General features: G+C 37.4%; 2 protein-coding genes across 7 annotated transcripts; both read left to right on the plus strand.

The window, feature by feature from the left end:
• Positions 1 to 10188: 10188 nt before the first annotated feature.
• LOC112274758 (leucine-rich repeat receptor protein kinase EMS1) lies at positions 10189 to 13905 on the plus strand. Of its 2 annotated transcripts, XM_024504493.3 has the most exons (3): positions 10655 to 11410; positions 11633 to 12566; positions 12684 to 13905. In XM_024504493.3, the coding sequence occupies exons 1-3, from the start codon at positions 11165 to 11167 to the stop codon at positions 12821 to 12823; spliced, it is 1320 nt and encodes a 439-aa protein (XP_024360261.1). In that variant the 5' UTR covers positions 10655 to 11164; the 3' UTR covers positions 12824 to 13905. The 2 variants fall into 2 exon arrangements, with proteins under 2 accessions (XP_024360260.1, XP_024360261.1); XM_024504492.3 differs by having other exon boundaries at positions 10189 to 11410; positions 11633 to 13905.
• Positions 13906 to 14730: 825 nt separating this feature from the next.
• LOC112274756 (uncharacterized) lies at positions 14731 to 18714 on the plus strand. 5 transcript variants are annotated; one of them, XM_090246071.1, is made up of 4 exons: positions 14731 to 15146; positions 15328 to 17741; positions 18026 to 18074; positions 18349 to 18714. In XM_090246071.1, exon 2 carries the CDS (start codon positions 15443 to 15445, stop codon positions 17531 to 17533), a length of 2091 nt encoding a protein of 696 aa, XP_090102197.1. In that variant the 5' UTR covers positions 14731 to 15146; positions 15328 to 15442; the 3' UTR covers positions 17534 to 17741; positions 18026 to 18074; positions 18349 to 18714. The 5 variants fall into 5 exon arrangements, with proteins under 5 accessions (XP_090102197.1, XP_090102196.1, XP_090102198.1 ...); XM_090246072.1 differs by having other exon boundaries at positions 15006 to 15146; positions 18011 to 18074; XM_024504487.3 differs by having other exon boundaries at positions 15006 to 15146; positions 18466 to 18714.
• The last annotated feature ends 462 nt before the right edge of the window (positions 18715 to 19176 follow it).

The following is a 19176-nucleotide window of genomic DNA, read 5'->3' on the forward strand; positions in this document are numbered from 1 at the left end:
TAGAAGTAAGAACAACTCCTAACAATGTTTAAAATATTTTATTTGAAGGAAGTTACGAAGGCCTTAACAATGGTCAAATAATAAGATGGACTTCTTGTCCTGATATGAGATACTATTGATGGCTAAAAGAATCTATCAACCATCTTTGAAGTAAACAAAGATTAGAGTATATAGAAAATACAATTTACAACATCTTGGATTTCTTCAACATATGATGATTTTTCTTCATAAAACTTGTTTCTAGAAGAAGAGATAAAGTCATGGATATACATATGTACTCTAATAAATACTTATATAATTAGATAGAAGTAGATTAAATTAGATAAAAATAAATTTATTTCATAATATCTTTTAGAAAAGCTTTCAAGAAGCTTCATGAACATTGCTTTGACTTTACAAGTATTTATAGTTGATTGGTAGGTTAGAATCTTGATCAACAAATTAATCACATATTAATAGCTTCTAAAACAAGCTAATTATATTATACATATATAAAAAAACTTGCCTTACAATTTAAGATATGTGTCTTAGAAAGTCAATATGTTTTGGAGGTCTCATAGGACATCACTAGGTTGTCATGATGTAATATGACTATATAGTGAAAATATAATTAAAAATAAATTTTTAATTAATATCTAATTATCTTGGTTAAATAATAATTTAAGATATTTAAATATGGCTTTTATAAAAGCCTCTTAGTTTATTTTTTATTTTAATAGTTAATAGGTTAATAGTTAGTTAGTAATTTTACCATCTAAGCTATAGAGACTCTTTTACTATGTTAAAAAAACCATAAATTAATAAAATCAGGTTAAAAGAGATAAATAGTTAGCATGGTTGATATTAAGATTAAGTTAAGGATAGGATTGGACTAAAAAAAGCTTAAGATAGATTAGATTGATACCCAGGGGTCGATCATTGGTGAGAGAGGGTCAAAATCAGACCTCTAGTCACTAAAACGACAACTTAGGACAAAAGAGGATTTCATTCAAAGATTGGAGATTAGAATTCAAGAGCTAGTTTAAATCTTTTTTAAAGATATAAGACTTATTTTTGTAGGTTTTGTTTGAACTTGATAATTATTGTTCAAAATTAGGATTTTTTTGGATAACTTAGAATTTATGCAATATAATTAGGGCTAACACTTTTAGCTAGTTCGTGAGATTGGTGTCATATCTACAATTCAAAATTTGATAATACTTAGTTAATTAGGTGTGCTAAGTTTGTATAAAAATTTATAAAAATCTAATAGTGTGGTTAGGAGATACCTAGATTTTGATATAAGAAGATATCAAAAGTTGTCAGTTTGAGGTTGGATAGAGTTTCTATGATATTTTGAAGTTCTATTAGTTGGATAAAAGTAAAATTTGGCATGGTATTAGAAGTTTTGAAGATAAAGCTACATACCAATTTTGAGTTGAATTTAATAATTAATGAAGAAAAAATTACTACTAAAACATTTGCATCAACTTTCAAGTTGGCAGCCAAATAATAACAATGTGGTTTTTAGGCATTTTTTCATGATTTATAAGTTGAATTAGAGTGAATTCTATTAAGCACATAGAAGACTTATAGTAGCATTTGTGTGCAAAATTTTTCTTTAAGTAAATAGCTAGATTAAGAGCTACAACTTGCTAAAGCTTGATAATTAGGATTAAAGTTTGTAAATAAAATTTAAAATTACCTAATTATGAAATTAATATGGCAATTGGAGTTTATGTATAGTTGAGATTACTAAAAAGAGTATTTTTGAGTACTTTATATTAGATTTAAGTACTTTTGAATTCAAATTTAAATTTCATTCTTCTTATAACGATGAAACATATTAGGATTCTTGGACATTTATAAAATACAATCCCATCTTCTGCAATCAATTGCCCAATACATTTCCAAATAGGATGACATGTAATACAAAAATATTGATCTTAGTTAAGAGTATATATAGAAGCAAGAGTGAAGCCTTCTTTACTCTTGTCAATGCTTTTTTAGTCATTAGTCTTGTTTCAAGACTTTCTAGTCCCCTTGTTTTTTGCCATAATCATTCTAGTTCAATAACATTTATTATCTTTGAGTGACTCTTTAGTGTTTTTTAGTATCACAAGAGTGTATTGAAGATTTCTTTCTTCAAGATTTATGTCCTTAACAATATGCATTCTTAAAAATCTGCTTATTAAGGCCTTAATAGTCAATGCAAAGCCTAAGTCTACCATCCTTCTTCAATGCAAAGAGTACATGTGCTCTTCATGGTGATGTGCTTTCTTAAATGAGGCCCTTTTCAAAGAATTTGTCTAGTGTCTTTTATAGCTCTTTAAGTTTATTTGGTACTAGGCAATAAATTGACTGACTTGTTATTTTGGTCCTATACAATAGTTCTATTTAGAAGGAGGTACCTTGATTAGAAGGCATGCTATTAGATAGGTCAGTTGGAAAGACATTCCGATATTTTCATATAAGTTGTTCTACCTATTCAACTCCTTTAGTTGTCTTTTATACCATTAACGTAAGATTTAAAACCACCATATATACTAATTGCTTATATTATTTTTGTTTCTTCATAAAAGTCATCTCTATCAGTAAGTCTTGGGCTGCAGATTGTTTTTATCCTCACTATATTTAGAGGTACTAAAGATCATCTTGCATCTACCATCTTTAAAGGAAATTTTCCTTGCTAGTCAACCAAGTTGCCTATTTTTCACAACTAGCCATGGTATATCAAAGATAACATCATATCTTAACTTTGATACCTTGAACTTCTCTCTTAAGATATAAGTAATACTTTATCTCAAGATTTCTTCTTCACATGTTTCATTTAATATATTTTCTTGGTAATTTTTAATATAAATACTTTTTAATTTAATTATTTTATTTTTAATTCCAAATCAATTGACAATTTCAATCAAGATGTAATTTTTTGTAGAGACATAATCTACAAGCACTTGACATGGTTGTCCTTTTAGTTGTCCCATTATATACACCAATTGATCATTTTTATAGTTGTTTAAGGCTATGTTGTTTGTCTTTGAAAGATAATAACTATCTCTAATATTGGCCCTCAATGCCTTTATTAAAAAATCATGTTTTTCTATTCCATCTCATTATCCACTTTATAAATCTCAAGACTATGAACATGTCTTGATTTGTTGTTACTTGAATTTTGACGTTTTGGACAACTTCTAATGTCATGGCCTAACTCTCAACAATAAAAATATAATACCAAATCTTATGTCTTAGATAGTGACATAAGATTTTGTATTATAGGTCGTACTCCATGATTTTTGAAATCTATAACATCGACCCTCTCTGCAATCCTAATTATTTCTTCAAATGTTAGTGGATCTCTTAATTCCACCTCTTGCTAGACCTTAGATTTCAACCCTCGTAGAAATCAATCCATCATCTATACTTCTAAAATATTATTAATTTAGAGATATAAAGACTTCAATTGAAAGACATAATCTTACACCTATCTAAATTGTGCAAGATTTATCAACTGATCGCATGTTATCTTCTTTGCATTGATGGACTAGAATTGGTTCCTAAACTTGGTTTCAAACTTCTCGCAATCATAAAATCTACCTTGAGCTCCATAGTTTTGAATTCATTGTTGCCACCAAATGGCTATTACATCTCTTAAATAGCTCAATGCATGCATAATTCCATTAGTGATATTTGTCTCAGATAATTAGAGGTATTGTTATATATTGAAGAGTTATTAGAAAATATCTTCTTATTTTGAAGTTTGAAAGTATGTACTAGGCTTACTCAATTTCAACCTAAAGGATGTCGACTCCTTTGTCCTAAAAGCTTCTATTTATTATTATAAATGAACTATGTGGCCTTGAAGGTGTTGTATCTGAGTCTCCATTCGAGATTGCTCCACCATATCTCTTATGTTACAATTTCTTTGTTGGACTCTATTATTGTAATACCTTCACTCTTTCAAGTTGATTTCTTAAGAGTAACTCGTGATAGCCTCAACATAGTATTAGTGTGACTACAACAACTGACCTCAAACTAGACAATGGCTATCAACATACTACTAAAGAACAGTTTAACACTTGCTTGGATATTAATGAAATGAAATCGGATAATTTCAAAAATCTAAGATCTTTCTAATCCACAATAACATAAATCCCATCACAACGTAAGACAAAGAATACTACAACAATAAAATAAATTGAACAGAATTAAACAAGAAGATGCAAAACTAAACTTTATTAACAGAAAGGTTCCAAAGCCATACTTGACCAAATACCCAAATGGTCTTGGCTAGTCCTATTTATACTTTGTTCAACCATCCTAAAACTTTCTAGAATGTTCTTAATAGTGGATCCTATCTAAATAACTACCCTAAGTCCTTTTCTAAAATATTTCATGGTAGGTTATATCTTAATAATGGCCTTAAGCTCTTCTATAATGTTCTATGGTAGATCTTACATAGTCCACTAACTTAGCTCCAATTTTAAAAACTTCTATAAACTTCTAAAGTATGGTTCCAACTATCTATCTTTATGCTTCAACAATACAAATATCTTATTTATATCTCGTTACACTATGCCTTTTGGACAATCCAAAAAAAATTCTCAAATCAAGCCTTATGAATCTATTTTTTATACTTTATTTAAATATCTATTTTGATTACTATTTTATCAATCAAACTACTATAATTAAACTTACTTATAATTATACTTATTATAAATTTTTAATAATTTATAATATAAAATTTTAGAATTTAAATGATAAATTTATATATATATATATATATATATATATATAACTAATATTTAATAATTTTTATGTTTGGATGAAAATATTTTGATATATATAAATAGAAAGAGATACATTTCTAAAAATTAAAATAAATAAATAAATAAATTATAAATAATATATTTTTTATGAAGCACCTAAGTAGCTTCTTATATATAAATTAAATTCATGGATGTCCTTTGATTTGTTATGTGTCTATACAAAAGTTTTTCTTTCTTTCTTTCTTTTATCTTCCATCAAATGATATTAATAGTATTTTTAAAATATGTATATTTTATCTAAATAAAATAATTTTATCATAAGTTTATTTATTTATTAACTTACTAAATTTTATATTATGTTTTATAATTATATATACATATATATAGTTAAGTATTTTTATTTGTTAAAAACAAACTTAATCTTATAAATTCAATCCAAAATTGTGTTATCAAATCACTTATAAAAGTTAAATTATTGTATCAACTATAAAAGTACATTGAATCATTAATTTTAAATCATATATATATATATATATATATATATATATTTTAGATTAAAAAAATCAAAGTAAATAAGCATTTGTTTTGAATGATCATGAAACAATTCTTATAACGACAAAACTACATTATAAATACGATTCGAACAAATATTTAATTTTTATAGTTTTGTATGATTAAAAAAATTAGGAAAATTGTTTTCTTTTTCTTTTTCAAATCAATAACTTTATTAAGTGTTTTATTACAAAAAATTTACATAAATTTAAAATTTAAATTATATTTAAAGTTCTATATATATATATATATATATATATATATTATTTTTATATCATTTATAATATAAGAACATAATGAAGTAAAATATTAGATGGATGTGATTATATATGTTTATATAGGGCATTGCTATTGCCACCACAATCTTCCATCCTTTTCATATTTATTTTTAATTTTCAAAATCTGATTTTAAAATCTATTATCAGTTTAATTTAATTTTTCCTAATAAATAAATGAGTTCTTAAAATATCATGTTTTGATTACTTCAAGAACTAAAAAAATTGTTATAAATATTCAATGAAATTTGTAAATTTTCTTGTAATATAATAATATATTCATTAATGTTTTAAAAATTACTCATTATTATTAAATATAACAATAGTAGTATTCATAATTATATGTATACAATTGCTATTGCCACCACAATTTACCATTCACTACATGCCATTATAATGTTTTAAATTAATCTGATAATAAAAGTCAAAATGTCTGGAAGCAAGATTACTATGTCATTTGTGACAGGCTGCATGTTGCAAACTCTTGATAGTACAATTCAAAACTATTTGTGGGTTTTTTCCTTTTTCTTTTTCTTTTTTTCACTTTTAAATTTTGGTTCATATGTCTTCTAGTGTTTCCTGTTTAAACTTTCTTTTAAAACTTCTCAAATTCCTAATTAAACACACACACACACATATATATATATATATATATATATAGATAGGCTTCAAAACTATAAACTTTAGTTTAGCTTAATGTTATGTTTCCAGCTTTAAGATCCAAAAATGATAGCCAAAAACTGAAATATAATAACAATGTTCTTCTTGAAGATTGCTGAGGCAATGCTTGGTAACGAAGTCATAACAATAGAATTACACTTTTTTTCCTATTTTCTTCTATTTTCTTCTATTAATAGTTCAGTTGTATTAAACTTATTAAAAGCACAGCTTGATGGTTTTTCTTTTCAATTTCATTTTAAAAACAATTTTAAATATCAAATCTGAAATCAAATCATTACAGAATAAAATTATAGTCATTATAGTCACCATAAAATTATTTACTTTATAAACATGTCTAAATACTATATTTATCGTTCACAACTTTTTATATTAAATACAAAGTTTTGGTTACAAAAGAATACTACCAATCCTAATGTAAGAAATTATCAAATTTGTTCACCATAATTAAAAAAATATTTACTAGTGTTTTCTTGTAGAAATATTGTTTTTTCAAAAGTAAAAAGATTCCATTTGTTCCGTTGAATTAAAATTCTATTTTTCTAATCTGTCAGTTTGTATAGTTAAAGTTTTACAGCATCATAACAAACTTGAAATAAACAAAATAAGATAGTATAAAAATTATAGAACTTTTAAAACTTCATTCGATAACATTGCATTGAACCATACAGAAATAATTTGAATATCAAAAATAATAAGTCTTATTATTATTTTTAATTAAACAAGATGATAAATTAATTAATTAATAAAATGAGATGACAAAAGTTTGAACCAAAAGAACAGTCATATGCAACTAGAAACCATGTGTTGAGCAAAGAGTAAGGAGCTCCAACCACTACAAACTTAAGGCCGACAAAAGAAACAACAATATTTTATCGATTTAGGGCCTTAACAAACCCCACATCAAGTATTTGAAATTTCATATCCCAAAAATAGATTCAGGCTTTTTTCTAGTACTCCAATTGTGACGATTATGTACATTCTTTTAGTGTAAAATCCAATATATATATATATATATATATATATATATGTATGTATGTATACATGTATAGATATGTATATTGGCATACATATTCTCATTACATTTTATGATAAATCTACGCAATTACAAAACTTGAACAATTTCACCATGAGAACGTTCATCCATTTGTCTCGTCCATCCATCCATCTGCCACGCGGTTATGGAAGACTTTTACATGTAACTTACGGAGAAATAACATTTACTGTACGTTAAAAATAATGTGCCAGCAAGGCAGACTAGCTGGCACATGACTTGGCTGCTTCAAATAGCCTCCTGGCCAACACACACACAGGTGCCCAAAGCATGGGAACGTGAGCCCATGATCTGGGGTTTTAGAAAATGGGGTTTGAATTTGAACTTATCCAATGGGCTATTTTTCAAATTGTGGACTTGTTCTCACATTTGGGCACAAAATGGCAAGTGCCCACCCACCTAGACTAATTGCCTTATGACCTAGTTGGCATGAGAGATAAAGTTTCAATTAATATTATTAATAGAATTAGTAATAATAGAAAACATATCCATGTTCCACAAATTCTTATCAAATGCTATTTTGGTCTTACAATGATACACCGCCTTCTCACAAAGCACCCTTTCTCAGTGGACTGGTTCTATTGAAAGATGGGAACAGTTCCATTGAATTGGGCAACCTATCAATTAATTCTGATTGAAGTTTTGTTTTTGTAATGCAAAAAGGCCACGATTTTAGAACCCACATTTTACTTGGTTTCATGCTTTTCCATGTGTTATTTTTTAAAAAGAATATATGATAAGTGATTAAAGTAAGAGAAGAATGGAGTGAGACATTACACATGATAAGAAAATATGTCATTTTATTAGCATTTGGTACAAGCCAAATTTGTGGGTTATTGTAACAAACAACCAACATAAATTGATTGAGCAAAGCTAGTTTCCAGGAATCAATTGCTAATCCAGTGCTCATCTTATGTTGAATAGGAGTTTCTCTTTAATTATGGTAAGTTATATCTATATATATATATATATATATATATATATTTGCACATGAAATGTAGGATCACCACACTTATTGGATTGGATTGGATTGGATTGGAAATGAGCTCAAAAATCAAAGTACAAGGAAAGCACATAGCTTATTTTAAACCACATGTGGATTGTTTATAGAGTGTTTTTTTTCATGACATTTCTATGCACTTGAATTGGAGCCTTTTGACCAATAAGGGTGTTTATAGAAAATTAAAAGTCTGTCGCGATTACCAATGCACAGATTGTGAATGTGTGGATGGTCTTTTCTGCTGCCCCTACTAACATGATTGGAAACCCACTTATCTACCTCCTTGTGACCTGCAGGTTGTGGGGATTAAGCTAAGTACTCATTGCATATTATGCAACATTGTTTTAGAATAGATGAGAGTAAGGGCATTTGTCATCCATGGGAGACAATGGGGGGTATATATTGACCACCCAAATGTTGATTAATTATACATGTCCACACAAGTGATTTTGTAGGATTATCTTTTTTGTATTCCTATTCCCCCAAAAATAGCAATCTTTTTCAGCCCCACAGCTTCAAATAGTTACTTCCTCCTTACTCTCCTTTATTGTATGAAGCTGTCAAGCACTGGATTATGGCACAAGGGCATTGAGTGTCATGTAATCACTCTTTTGAGCGTGTCTGCAAATAAACTATCTAACAACTCTTGTGAGCAAAAATTTACATAAAAAATAATGATTAAAAATCACTCAATAACAGTGTTGTTTTATTATATACCCATTGGCTAGGTTGTGAAGCGTTACATTACTGAAAAGGTTCAAGATGGAGGTTGATTAAAGGACAATGTATTCCTTTTCCTTCTAAAACCACGTGACATTTTTCCTTTTCTTTTAGGCAACCACACTTCCTTCCTTTCGGGTTTAGGGTTTCAGGGTCTCAACCACGGCGATGGGGGGGAGGGGGGGATTTCCCCTCCACCCATTGAAAAAGGTACCGCGGTGGCACTGCTGATAGACGAGGCCTCGGTGAAGGGAGCAGGTCGCTTTTTGAAAAACGGGAATGGGGTGCGCTTTAGAGAGAGAGCAGCTCTCATAAATGAGCAGTGATCCGGATCGTCGTGGCAACATGCATCCTTTCCTCGGGAATGGCGAAGTTAGCCATCGACCTACCTACCCCCCCTTCTGACAATTTCGACCCCCCTGCCACGTGTTGACCGGACTCGGTTCTGCGGCAGGGGGGGGTGCAACTATATTCCGGTCTGTTGCCACGTGGACTTGATGGGAACCAGGTTTTAGGGTCAGACCATGAGACAACACCTTAAGTTTATCTCAAACGATTTTCCCCCAACCAATAAAAGTAAAAAAAAATAATAAAAAACAACCAGGTTTCAATTATTATTATCTTTTGCTATGAGTAGATGGGGAACTGCTGCCAGGATATATATATATATATATAGCTATATTTACACACATACACATGTATGTAATATTCTTCCGAGGCCTTCGTAGCAATGTGAAACATTTGCCGTGTACTTCTAGCATGATGTCAGGTGTACAGCAAAGACCATATGAAGTGTGTGAAAAAATCAATACCGTGAGAGAGCAGTTTACTGTAACAGAAAAAAAAAAAAAAAAAAAAAAAAAATCAACAAAATTGGTTCATTTTACTACGCACCACGTGGGCAACGCTCATAAGGTGGAGAACGAAAAAAATAAACGAGGTATAGTTGATACAAACCTACCTACACCCACAAGTATACGACAGTATTAAAAACTTTGCATTCCGACAGTGGATTTCCTCGTTGTATTCACCACTCCTTACCCCACCCAAAAATTGCGATAGCGCAAAGATGGGTTAGATCCAATCTCGAAATGGGCGGAGAATTACGCAATAAAGATGAAAACTTGTGGAGTAAGTATGGTGGGTTATGAAGGCGAAGGTAGAGGCGTAAATATAGAGGGATGGCTCTGGTCGGGTGGGGGTGGCGGGGGACGATGGCCCCGCGAGCGAGGCAGCGCTCGTGACGGTGACGGCGAAGCCTGCTCGCTCGCAAGGGAAGTGAGAGAGAGTGTGAGAGAGAGAAAGCGAGAGAGAGAGCGTGAGTGAGAGAAAGGGAGAGAAGGGAGGCGAATGCCAAACACAGCAAGGAGGTGACAGATTCCCTTTGGAAGACGAGCTGTCACTCTTTCACGGCTGCTGCGCCCCCTCCTTGGCTGCCTGCGGCGTCCCTCCTCCTCCCCATTCTATCGTTTCTTCGCCCCGCGTTCTCGTCTCTCTTGTTGCTCTTGACTTGCCCAGCGTTTTCGCAAGACCCACTTTGCTTCTTCTTCGTCTTCTTCTTCTATTACTACTACTACTTATTTACCCACCCTTCGTGTCTTGTTTCTTCTCTTTCAAGTTGCGTGTCTCACTGTCGTTGTGGACACGCTTCTGGCGAAATCAAGCATTTCTGTGTCTCTTGTGGTTCAATTCTGGTTGCGGGTCTCTCTGTGTTTGTAGTTGATTTCGAGGTGGTAGCCGTTGTTTCCGAGAGTCGCGGCGCAGTTGCTGTGCTGTTGTCTTGCCCTGTTGGTTTTCTGTTTCCGTTTCTGTTTATGTTTGCATTGGAAGGTCTTGGTGGATTGAGAAGGGAGCTCCTCCTTGATTGTTTCGGAGGGTTTCTGCGTTGAGAGAGTTTCATGTCCTAACGTGCTGATCATTCAGCCTGCCAAGTTTCCCTGTGAGTGTTTGTGTGTGTGTGTTTGCAACTTCTTTGTGGCTTTCACAGTGGATATCATTCTTCGGGAATGTTCGTTGGTGATGTGCCCTTGTGTGAAAGGGGAGACGGTCTCCCTCCTGGACGACCAAGTCCGTGAATTCACACCTAGCAAACCATCATCATATTAGATCTCATTGTAAAACTACCTTCGTTGTCCTAATGTGTTCCTGCGTCGCTCCCATCTATGTTTACCTGGGCTCCCAACTCTCCACCTTTTTCAACACCTGGATAGTCTGGAACAAGCGGTTGGACCTTGGGAAGCCCAAGACCTCAAATAATGGCCTCAAATATTTGCCAAAGCAGCCTACTCTTAAATCCAACGTCACTTTCAAATACAAGGAGCTTGAGGATGCAACAGGTGGTTTCAACAAGGAAAATCTCATCGGCGTTGGAGGTTTTGCAAAGGTACGTAGATTTTCAGATCCCTCGTCTTTTTTTCTTGTTTTTTTTCGTTTTGATTTGATTTGATTTTTTTTCCCGCGATTTTACTTCTGCAATCCCGACTTGATCATTACATATTGTTTAATTAATTTCTTTAGACCATTCTAGAAATATAAGTGCTAGAATTCGGAGACTGTTTCCGTGGCGTAAAAAAAAAACTCTTTGTGTTGCTCTGGAATATTCTAGGTATATAAGGCGACTCTGCCAGACTCAAGAGTCGTAGCTGTGAAGAAACTCTTTGGAAGAGGGAAGCAGAGTGACCGTGAGCTTCGCGCAGAAATTGAGACAGTGGGAAACTGCCATCACCCCAATCTAGTTCAGCTGCTGGGATACTGTAGGACGAAGGATGGTAAGTTACTTGTGTATGAGTACTTCGAAAACGGGAGTCTCAACAAGTATATGAGACGGAATCCAGGCAGCAAGGAAGCACATTTGGATTGGGAAACCAGGCTCAAGATTGCACTAGGAGCCGCGGAAGGGTTAGCCTACCTTCACAAACGGGACCCTCGGATCATCCATCGTGACGTGAAGGCCAGCAACATCCTTTTGGACGAGAATTTCGAGGCTAAGGTATCTGACTTTGGACTTGCCAGGCTGATTGATCCAGCCAAGACGCACGTTACCACATTTATTGCAGGGACGAAAGCGTACATTGCTCCGGAGTATCAGAAGAGCCTCAGGCTGACAGTTAAGTGCGATGTTTACAGCTACGGGATTGTGCTGCTCGAATTGCTCACAGGGAAAGATCCTTCCATGGGCAGGAACTTCGACATTATTGCCTGGGTGAAGCGGCGAATGGGCAGCTCCCCAGACTTTTTTGATGTGAGAATGCTGGATCCAGCTGACAAGGATGCAAATAAGGAGGCGATGACGAAGGCGCTCTACCTGGCCCTGGACTGCACAAAAATTTCCCCGCACCAACGTCCCATGATGGACGAGGTTGTAGTGCAGTTGAAGCGTCTGCAAAAGCCCGCGAAGCTGATGGATGATGAGGCGGAGTGCAGTGAATTCTCCAGCCAGCACGATGAGAACAGCTCCCTCATTTCTGCCGTCGAAGAGTCCAGCAGCACACAAACCTCGAGTGTTGTGACATCTGGAGCGGAAGACGACGGGTTTTCGGGTAAAGTTCTGGACATTCCATTTGATAGGCCTTTCATGGTGAGGGTGCTTTCGACCCCTCTTTTGAGTGACGCTGCGAAAGAGGCTGACAACTCTCGCGCGGTTGTGTCAATCGAAGATATTCGGTTGGAGAGCCAGCAGCTTACGCTTGGGCTGGAGAAGTGTGAATCATCGCCCTTCTCCGAGACAAATTCACGGCCCAGCCCTGACAGCGCGGATTATATTCGGAAAGACTACTCTCGGAACCTCTCATTCTGAGAATTCAGTTGAAATGGGTGCATAGTCTGCCGGTACGGTATTGAAGAAAATGTTCGGGGGAATGAAGTCAACTTGCTGGCCTCACAAGTCATTGCTTAACAATTGCATTTGGTGGCTACGTCTAAGAATTGGCACTAGCCTTTGGCGCGAAAGAATTGTAAAAACGGTTGTTGCGGCCGGGTGAGGAGTTTTTTTTGGGTGGCTATTGCAGCCTCCATTATTGCTTGTATGATTATGTGAATCCCCCCTCCTCTCTTTTTTTTTTTTTTTTTTTTTTTCTCCTTTCCTCCTTTATAATGTATAAGGAAGTATTGATAGTAAGAGCGGTTTGATGCTACAGTGATATTGAGAAGTCCCATTTGGTTTCTTTTCTTGAAACGTATAAAGATTCTGGAGTGTCGGAGTCCATTGTAATGCTGGTCTTCTGATGGTCGTGCATTGGACACGGCTCACTCAAAGATAGATAGTGCATCCATAGAGGATTACAGATACGTGACTTGGGTTTTTCACCAAGAATGACTCAGTCGTTTCTTATTTGCGACAGACATCAGTTCCCTTGTATTGTTTGAAATAGAGCACTGCTGTGGATTCCTTGGCAAGATAAACAAATGGTGCAGAGCATTGGAGGTATGGTGTATCGCAATAAAGCAAGATAACTTGAAGTGTTGATTACTATCAGCGGCATGGTGGTCTGCTGGGGCCTGCTTTCTTTGAAGGCAATGCCTCATTATAGTCTTACATGAATACTGGAAGGCTGTTCTACTATATCTTAACTACATCTTCTGACATTCATGGGAGCGTCAATATTATCAAAGTGTACATCATGTTACGATGTCGGCGACTCAAATACTGATTTGAGTGGCTTACCCGTGCTCACTTCAGCCTTTCAGTTTTGAAGGACATCTTCGTGATAGACGTTCGGAAGCAAAATTAGCAGGATCTGTTAGTCGAGAGAATTTGGCCTTTGAGGTTTCGAAGTTCAGGGATTACTGATAATTTTGTGGTAGATATTTTTAAGAACTTGTATACGGCTGCCTATGCTTACGAAATGGACGAGCCAGTGATTGGTTAGTTTTATCGCATGTCCCCTTTAAGTAGAGCATATGCCTTCTTGGATTGTGAGCTATGCACATTCAAAAACTCCAAAACTCTCTGAATATGTATTGGGAATCGTAGGGGTGGTTTTTCGCTCTTCCGTTGTTCTACTGCCGAAGATAAAACTGCAGGATTGGGAGTAATTTCTCGCAAAGGAATGATCACAAACTCAAAACCTCCGAAAGTGGGATAATATTACAGGTGTTCCGCACCTACTTGAGTCATTCGCATTCACCTTCCACGTTGACACTTGGGAACTGATTGACTGCTTCGAAATGCTCGAGTGCCGTAATCGAAAAGCGACTGCGATCGGTGCAGCTTTTCATCACATTACTATAACATCCTCTTCCTGGAACTGTTTTTGACTGAGATGAACTTCTGTACTGCACGCACTGAAAGGAGGATTTTGTCGTAGGTTTTGGAGCTGGTGCGGTGTGTGTCTTGCAGTACAAAACGCAATGCTTCTGCCCGCACTGCGATGCATGTGCATTGCGTGAAATCTTCAAAAGTTCGTTACTGCACTGTATGCCTGCCGTTTCCTCACCTAAAAATAATCCACCTACAATTTATCGTCTAGGTGCATATTTCTGAAGAGAATGGGATTCGAATCAGTGACTCCCAATCATGCATGTCACTCAGAACGTTATAATAACTCTGGCAATCTTCCATGTTTCAAATGCACCAACCCTGCCCGCATCAGGCGCAGAAAAGAACTCACGAAAGTGGATATTGAACTGGGTCGAACAATTACTCTCTGTTCCAAGACTCATATAAATTTGACCTAGAAGTCTAATAAAAGGAAGAGATCGCTGGTTTGGACAGGCTCGAAGCGTCCATTGCCGCAGGCAGTAACATGTCTTTGCAAGTCTTGACACTTCGAACCCCAAATTGCAGCATGATGCATCCAGAGTGAAGTCGATGAAGATCTCAACATGATGCACAATCAGAGAGGATGAGTTCCCATCAGTCACGGCGGGCGAGACTCGAGGAGAGCATATATTTTCAAATATTGGACGGTTAAAGGACGATCTTGACGGAGATACTCAGTGTTGAGGGGATGGGGGTAATATTAGAATGATTGAATTGAAGGGGACAGGCTCGACTGGGGCTCATCTTCTAACGAAAGCGGTTGTTCTTATAGACGTCAAAGTCGCGGATGAGGGATTCTGCGTGTCCCTGTTCTGGGAATTTGAACGTGTGCTTCGTCAACTGCACTAAAGCATTGGAGGTAGGTGTGGGTCGAGAGCTTGAAATTTTACGCGTTTGTGTTTGGCATTCGTGGTTGGGAGTTGCTTTCGTGGGTGTTGTAGATGTCGCAGCTTTTAGGAAGTGGGGTTGTGAGAGTGGGTTAACTTTTGACGGAGATGGTACGCAGTAAGGGATGCGGTGTGCCTTTTGTATGCTTTTAGGAGTTCGAATGAAAGTCAGTCTGAGACGCGAACAACTTGCTTCACTCGGAAGGTCAAGAACTTGGTAGGAATTGTTCTCTGAAGAAGCAATAGGAGGGAATTTCGTGCTGCAGCGATGGCTGTTTCGGCGTTCAAGTCGACGACTCGTAAGCAATATGACATTCGAGGGGTGGAAATTGAAGATCCAAGTGGAGGGCGATTGGGGAATCGAAGCCCCTCACGCCGCCGCTCCATGTCGCGTGCTCCTAGCCCTACCCGTCGCGCGACGTCCCGCCAACCTCCTCCCACGCGCCGCTCAATGTCCAAAGCGCCCAGCCCTACTCGCAGGCGTTCAATGTCTAAAGCTCCTAGTCCCACTCGCGGTCGCCGTGGAGTGTCGCGCAATCCGAGCCCTTCTCGTCGCGCAATGTCCAAAGCTCCCAGCCCCACACGCCAGTCCACAGCGAGAGCTGCTAGCCCGGTCAGAACTAGGAGACTTTCGCCATCGCGAAATCCTAGTCCCACTCGTGGACGCAGAGGAGTATCGCGAAATCCAAGTCCCACTCGTGGACGCAGAGGAGTATCGCGAGGTCCAAGCCCAACTCGAGGTGCTCGTCTAACCCCAGCCTCTCCGGCAAGAATTCAAACTCGTCCCACTAGCCCTACAAGAGGGCGAGAGGCCTCTGTAGGGCCTCGTCCCCGAGTCTCTTCTCCTCCAAGAGGAAGTACCGCTAGGGCATTCGGGCATGTGCACAGAAGATCTCAAAGTACTGCAGATGTGGCTCTCGCTCAGTTCCAACCTGATTCTCCTGTCGCCTCTGATTCTCCGACGATTATCACTACCCGTCAGAGTGGCATCGGGCTAAGGGCTTCGTCTCGGATGCTTCCGAGCGACTCTGAGAGCGAGGTTGAGCCACGTTATGCGCGGAGATTAGACAGAAGTGGAAGTTTCAGCACCCACCGTGACAGCTCTGATAATGAGAGCGTTCAGTCGTCTAGGTCGACGAGCAGAAGGCATCCGAATGGATTGCGAGAGAGGATCTCGCGGAGAACCTCAAGCACGCAACTGGAGATGCGTAGGTCATTGACAAATCTTGAGATTTCGGACACATCTACACCGGTTTACTATCAGAAGCCTAAAACTGCTGGTGCGGAGGATCATCATCGCAACGTTGGAAAAATTGATGTAGACACTCAAGTGGAGGGCAGAGTTGAAGAGAAGACTATCCAGGAGGTGCACACACAAACCAAAGTGCATACATTATGTTACAATTGTCTGTATGATGTGTCTGCTTCTACGGACGTTCCCGCAGATGCCACATCCCCGATCGGACCTTTAAAGCTGAAAGTGGCCGGAAATTCGACGGAAGCTCCAGCACCTGGAGACGTAGATTTCGTGGCCTTGTACAATGCTAGATGTGCTGAACTTCGGAGAGCCGTGTCTGATGCGAGGAATGAGCTGGGGAATGTGAAGGAGGAGGAGCTTCGAAAAGTGATCGAAGCAAAGCTGGAGTTATCAGAGAGGAAGGTTTCGGAGTTGTGGTCACAGTTCGCAACGGAGGAACAAAGATGTCTACATCTGGTGAAGTCTGTGAAGGACATCAAGGAAGGTTCTGTGGATCCCGTAGACGTGGAAGCAGACGACATTGACCTCAAAGTGACAGTCTTGAAGAAGGAGGATTTAAGGCCTCAGCAGCCTCATCGGTACTCCATGGAGGATATGGATGAGTCTGACTTTATTAGACAATCGTTAGATGAGGAGGCAGCGCGGTACTTCGAGGAATGCGCCATCATCGCTAATTTCGATGCGAATGTGGTAGATGTAGACGACATATCATTGTGCAGTGACGGAGTAAGTGACGGCGAAACGACGGTGTGTGACGACCCAAGACCGTCGTCCAGGAGGCAGAGCTCGGAGAGTCAGGAAATAGTGTCAGTGAGGAAGGAGATAAAACCCCTCGATAACGAGGGAATTGCGCTGCCATGGTTGGATTGGGAGCCGGAAGTTGATCTTGGAAGGAAGGAACGGATTGAGAAAGCTGTGTGTGACTTCCGGGAGTGGAAAAGTGCGTGGGCTCGGAAATCAGTGCAGTGGGGAAAAAGCTCCAACCGGGAGCGAGGGAAAGATGAAGGTGTCGTTAATGTTGACGAGTTCTTGTTCGAGAGAACTCGATTGCAGCCTCGCATTTCGCAAGGCAGAATGCTTGTCTGTGGTGGAAAGCGGTGACTTTAGTGAATGTTGAGCTGAGAAAAAGGAGAAGGGACTGGATCATCTAGAGAACTCGTGTGTATTATATTGATAGCGAAACCTTGTGATGCCTATCAGCTAATGATCCCTTTGGTTTTGTTTCCCTGTTGGTTTATAAGGAGTGTGCAACATCTGTTAGAGAAGCATCCGTGGCAGCTGCTGTCAATCGATTTCACACTTTCGCTAGGTATACATTCTCAGGTTTAAGTGTTTTCGGGTCTCTTCCTTTTCTCCCTTAATGATTCTTTGTAGCAGTTCTAAGGAGGCCTGTAACTGTGCAGAGGGCGTGACGTTGAATTATGTGAGAGATCCTCTCCCGCTTGAGAGTCTGTTTAGGAATATGCATCACTCGTATCTAGAGACCATGACCTGAGAACGGCAGTTCCGTGTCTTCCGTTATCGAGGTTTATGACCAGTTTTCCGAGAGCAATTGATCAAACTTACGTGGGTTTGTAGCGTTGTCTTGTGAAGGTCGAGTTTTTGAACGTTTCAGGAGAAGTGGGGATCTGTCCATGAGTAGGTACAATACCATCTTTGGACTACTATGTGTCTTATTGCCGAGTCTGAACATCTGGTGTGTGTGTGGAAGATACTGCAAACCCAGCTTCAGTCGTTCGTAACCAATATATTTTACTTGTAGCGAGTACATTATCTGGCGGTGTGTGGGCCTCTTTTGTTAGTTCCTTCGTTTGTTAGTTTATGATTGTTATTATTATTAGTATTATTAGTGTTAGTATTGATCGCCTCCTTTTCTGCTAAACTAATCTAACCACATTTGTGCCTGAGAAAAACAGGTGAAGATGTCGAGAAAGTTCAGCATATACACCACGCTGTGCTTTGATTACACTGGTGTATGCGTTTAGACGATGGGGCTTGAAACCAACTAAGCCTCGTTGGTTTCTTTCATGCAGTGTCTTGTGGAGATACATCCTCATTACGAGTTCTTGTCAATTTCAAAGAGAGGAAATGGTAGAGTGGGATCATGAAAGACCGGCTAGAATTGCTTGATGGAGCAAGCAGCAGGCAGACTACATGCAAGTTGTGTTGATGACCTTGCTCTTTGCCTTACCCTGTAAGAGATCAACTATGTAATTTATTGTACCACTAGCCAGCTGGCAACTACATAGCATTCTGAATTGGAAGGCTATTCATTTGTGCAAGTTGTTTTGAAGCTCGACTTCATTCCCTCCTTGTCATGCAAATAGCCATATTTCATTAATGGTTGTACAAAATATTTTCATAATTGATTATGACCTCCACAATGTGATATGTAGGCTAATTCACATCGTTTTCTTAATAAGAACCAGCTGTGTGCTAAACTCTTGACAAATTGCATACTAAGTGTATAGAATGTCGCATCCTGAAACTTGACTCCATGTTTTGATTTATTAATCTATTATTATTATATTATTATTATAAAATGATGTAAATGGTGTTACACACATGTGTACTTTACGACCTACATGTTGGTTACACGATTAATTCCTAACTTCAGAAATACAGTGGCAATTTGAAGTTGGATACGGAGGAAACCTAATAAAATTGCAAATTTTGTGGCACGTTTGATCTTGAATGAGGTTACTAAAAAATGGCTGCATGTTTGCGTGCCATGCTGCATAGTT

Source organism: Physcomitrium patens, chromosome 22 (genome assembly GCF_059467195.1).
Source record: "Physcomitrium patens ecotype Gransden chromosome 22, ASM5946719v1, whole genome shotgun sequence".
NCBI classification, from domain to species: domain Eukaryota; kingdom Viridiplantae; phylum Streptophyta; class Bryopsida; order Funariales; family Funariaceae; genus Physcomitrium; species Physcomitrium patens.

Bases quoted from the DNA above. Each gene is read 5' to 3' on its own strand.
- LOC112274758 (XM_024504492.3), top strand. From the start codon at position 11,165: ATGTGTTCCTGCGTCGCTCCCATCTATGTTTACCTGGGCTCCCAACTC. The intron at 11,411-11,632 runs GTACGTAGATTT...GGAATATTCTAG, and splicing joins GCGTTGGAGGTTTTGCAAAG to GTATATAAGGCGACTCTGCC.
- LOC112274756 (XM_090246071.1), top strand. From the start codon at position 15,443: ATGGCTGTTTCGGCGTTCAAGTCGACGACTCGTAAGCAATATGACATT.